General features: G+C 35.3%; 1 protein-coding gene across 1 annotated transcript; it reads left to right on the plus strand.

The window, feature by feature from the left end:
• The first annotated feature begins 1770 nt into the window (after positions 1-1770).
• Positions 1771-3339, plus strand: LOC140438896 (uncharacterized). Its single transcript, XM_072528533.1, has one exon. The coding sequence runs from the start codon at positions 1771-1773 to the stop codon at positions 3337-3339; it is 1569 nt and encodes a 522-aa protein (XP_072384634.1).
• Positions 3340-3748: the final 409 nt, after the last annotated feature.

A 3748-nucleotide genomic window follows, 5' to 3' on the forward strand; every position in this document is an offset into this window, starting at 1 on the left:
ATTATATTTATTACAGACTATAAGTTATTTACCAAGCCTGAGAACTTATTTTAACACGTGTGCAGTCCAAAGCAACAATAACCATAGGAAATTTAGCATTGCTGAAAAACCACACTTGTACATTGGTTATTTCATCTTCAAAACGTAAAAACTGCAAGTATCTATTGCGTAAATTAGCAATAGCTCTCGTTACCTGTAATATATATAGTAAGAAAACTGTTAAATATGTTTTAAAAGTGTTAGGGGAAGCTGGGTCAAAATGAGCACCGGGGCATGATGAACAATTCCTTAAATTTAGAAAATTTCCAATGCAGTTTGGCAACACCTCTCTAGCATAATGTAAAAGGCGCGTGCCCGTAACAGGCAACCATGCCCGGGTATCTCTTATGGGAGTGACAGTACTCTGAAATTTGTATTTCCTAAGGACACCAGAGGGCGTAGCATTCATAGCAAAACTTTGTCACTGCGCAATACCGCAACCAACAAAACAAGTACGCCATTTTTATTGTGGTTTCGACACAGTGTTTCGAGTTGTATTATTTGCGATTAAATAATTGTTTGCTACTTTGCCATCATATTTAAATAATTACGGTTTTTAACTGTTGCGGTAATGGTTGTAATAATTACAATAAGGATGCTCAAATGCATATTTTTCTAAAAGATAGGGCGGTAAGTAGAAAATGCTGATATAAGATTTTATTTATTTTTTAATAATTGCCTTAAAATGTCCGATGTTGTCCCAAACTTCTTTCTTTCACGTTATGATGTGTATTAGAATTGTTGCTTATATAGAATAAGGTAAAAGTTTTTTAGGAATTAAAATTATCGCCATTAAAAATGTGGCAATTCTTCAATGTTTCAAGAACTTTTTCTACAAAACTTTTGTTTATTTGTCCTTTTGTAAAGCACCTCTAGAAATATACTATGTAACATTATTTCACAGAAAATATTAAAAACAAACTATTTATTTTTTAGCTTTATGATATTTGGATTAACAAAATTGGCAGAGAAGACTTGCACAATTCATTTTGGACCAGAAGCCCGCTATGTTGGATTGAGATATAAGTCCACCTTGAAATGTGATGCTATTCCTTCTCTGTTTCTGTGTTGTAATTTATAGAAACTACAGAATAGCCACTGTTTAACCAACTACATTTAAATACATGTAATTAATGTTTATATAAAAACGTAAAAAAGAAAATAAAGTAGAAAAAGAACCAACGTTTGTTTTATTTTTGTAATCAAACCCTCAATATTAATCTTTATATTTGAAGAATTACGAGAAGATTTTTTAAAAAGATGTTGCTTTCCTAAGGCCGCCAGATGGCGCATTTTCCAGAAATAACCTACACAGTTTCCTATCTATTCAGTAATATATATTCTTTATCTATGCAGGCAACTTAGTTTAGACGAATCAACCGTTCGCTGCGGTCGTTTTTTGTAATAGATGTCTCTTTGTACACGTGATATAATTTTGTATGATATTGTTTAGTATACTACGGCAATCAGTGATTAGTTTTTAAAATGGTTACAGCTCTACGATCAAAAGGTGAGTTTAGTTATTACATTAATGTAACTTAAATCAAAAGAATTGTTGTGGTTTCTTTTAAGGAGCCAAAAATAGTTAAATATGAAGCGTGGGGCATAATGAGCGGGGCAAAATGAGCAATAATAGGGTGCCCATAATGCCCCTGTCCGTATTGCCCCTCGTTATCAAGCTGTTAGATACACTCTTAAACCAACGTTTGTTTCTATTTCAGTTAAGCAAATATGGTGCGTAATTATATAAAACAGACCAACAAACAATCTTGGACAGAGAATGAAATGGCACAAGCAATTGATGCTGTTATAAATCGAAACATGGCGTGTCAAACTGCTGCTACAAATTATGCTGTTCCTCGTGCTACTTTACAACGTCGCATACGTAAATACCAAGCCAATCAAGACATGTCTTGTGCCGTTAAAAAAGGCATGAGATTCTTCAAACCGGTATTTACACCAGAGCAGGAATTGGAGTTGGTTGGCTATATTCAAGATATGGAAAATCGCCTTTTTGGGCTTACATCAAGAGACCTTCGAAAAGTTGCATATCAGTTAGCAGAACGAAACGAAATTTTCCATAACTTTAATCATACCACCAAAATGGCGGGAGAAGATTGGTTGTCTGCTTTCCTTAAAAGGCATGATGATCTATCTTTGAGAAAACCAGAGGCAACTTCTGCAGCACGCGCTATGGGGTTTAACAAAATTTCAGTAAATAGGTTCTTTGAACTTCTAACTACGACTATTGAGAAATACCAGATAACGGCAGATCGATTATTTAATGTTGATGAGACTGGCATAACCACTGTTGCCAAAAGTCTCAATAAAATTATCGCAACCAAAGGGAAAAAGCAAGTTGGGTCTTTGTCGTCCGCAGAGAGAGGGAAGATGCTTACTGTGGAAATATGTATAGGTGCAGATGGTTCTATCATGCCTTCACTTTTTATCTTTCCAAGGAAACGAATGAAGCCGGAACTGTTAGATGGCGCACCACCAGGGTCTTGGGCTGAGTGTAATGATTCAGGCTGGATGCAAGGTGATTTGTTTATTAAATGGTTTAAAAAATTCGTAACATGGTCAAGAGCTTCAAAAGAAAATATTGTGTTGTTATTGTTAGATTGCCATTTTACGCACACAAAAAATTTAAAACTTATTGACATTGCAAGACAGCATGGTGTAGTTCTGTTGTGTTTTCCACCTCATTGTACCCATAAACTCCAGCCACTAGATGTAAGCTTCATGAAACCATTAAGTGTTTATTACGCTGACGAAATAAAAAATTGGTTAAGGTTGAATCCAGGTCGAGTAGTTACTCACTACCAAGTGACTGAACTTTTTGGAAAGGCGTTTATTCGAGCGGGAACAATGTCAATAGCTATAAATGGTTTTAAAGCTACCGGGATATGGCCACCTACACAAAGCATAAGGCATTCTCCACAACCTGGACCGTCAGACAGATCACCTTCTTCAGACTTACCTTCCCAAAACATAAGGCACTCCCCACAGCCTGGGATGTCAAACAGATTGCCTTTTCACGATTTACCTTATCAAAACGATAAGCCAACTAAATTTGTGTTTGCTTCTCCACAGCAAATTTTACCCATTCCAAAGACTACAAAGAAACAAAGGCAGACAAGAAATCGGGGAAAGACAGCTATTCTAACAGAATCGCCCTACAAGAACGAGCTCATGGAGTCAACTCAAATTAAAGACGCTAGAAATTCTAATGCTGAATCTAAAAAACGAAAAGTGTTTAAGAATGATGAGGATGAAAAGAAAACAAAACAGAAAACGTAAACACAAAAAAAGAAGCCAGAAGGTCTAAAACCAATGCGAAAAAACAAAAAACTGTTGAAGATGACTCGGAAAGTGACGTTTCCGATGTAGATTGTCTATACTGTGGATACTCATACTTGCAATCAACTGAAGGGTGGGTAAGTTGTTGTGTATGCGAAAAATGGGCTCATTGCTCCTGTGCTGGAGAAGAGGACGATGACGATGAGTGTAAATATATTTGTGAACAGTGCCAGAAATAAGCAAAACTTTTCTTAAATGCTGTGCTCATTGTGCTCCATACCCGGGACATAATGGTTTTTTGTTAACTTAACATTTTTTATTATTTTTTTTATTGTTAAGTGAGTTTTAGGTTAAAATTGTATTTTGTAATAAAAAATAATAAATATGTAACTATATAGAACTAAAATAA

Source organism: Diabrotica undecimpunctata, chromosome 4, assembly GCF_040954645.1.
Source record: "Diabrotica undecimpunctata isolate CICGRU chromosome 4, icDiaUnde3, whole genome shotgun sequence".
Classification (NCBI taxonomy): Eukaryota; Metazoa; Arthropoda; class Insecta; order Coleoptera; family Chrysomelidae; genus Diabrotica; species Diabrotica undecimpunctata.

Excerpts from the sequence above, each read along its gene's own strand:
- LOC140438896 (XM_072528533.1), top strand. The coding sequence starts at position 1,771 with ATGGTGCGTAATTATATAAAACAGACCAACAAACAATCTTGGACAGAG.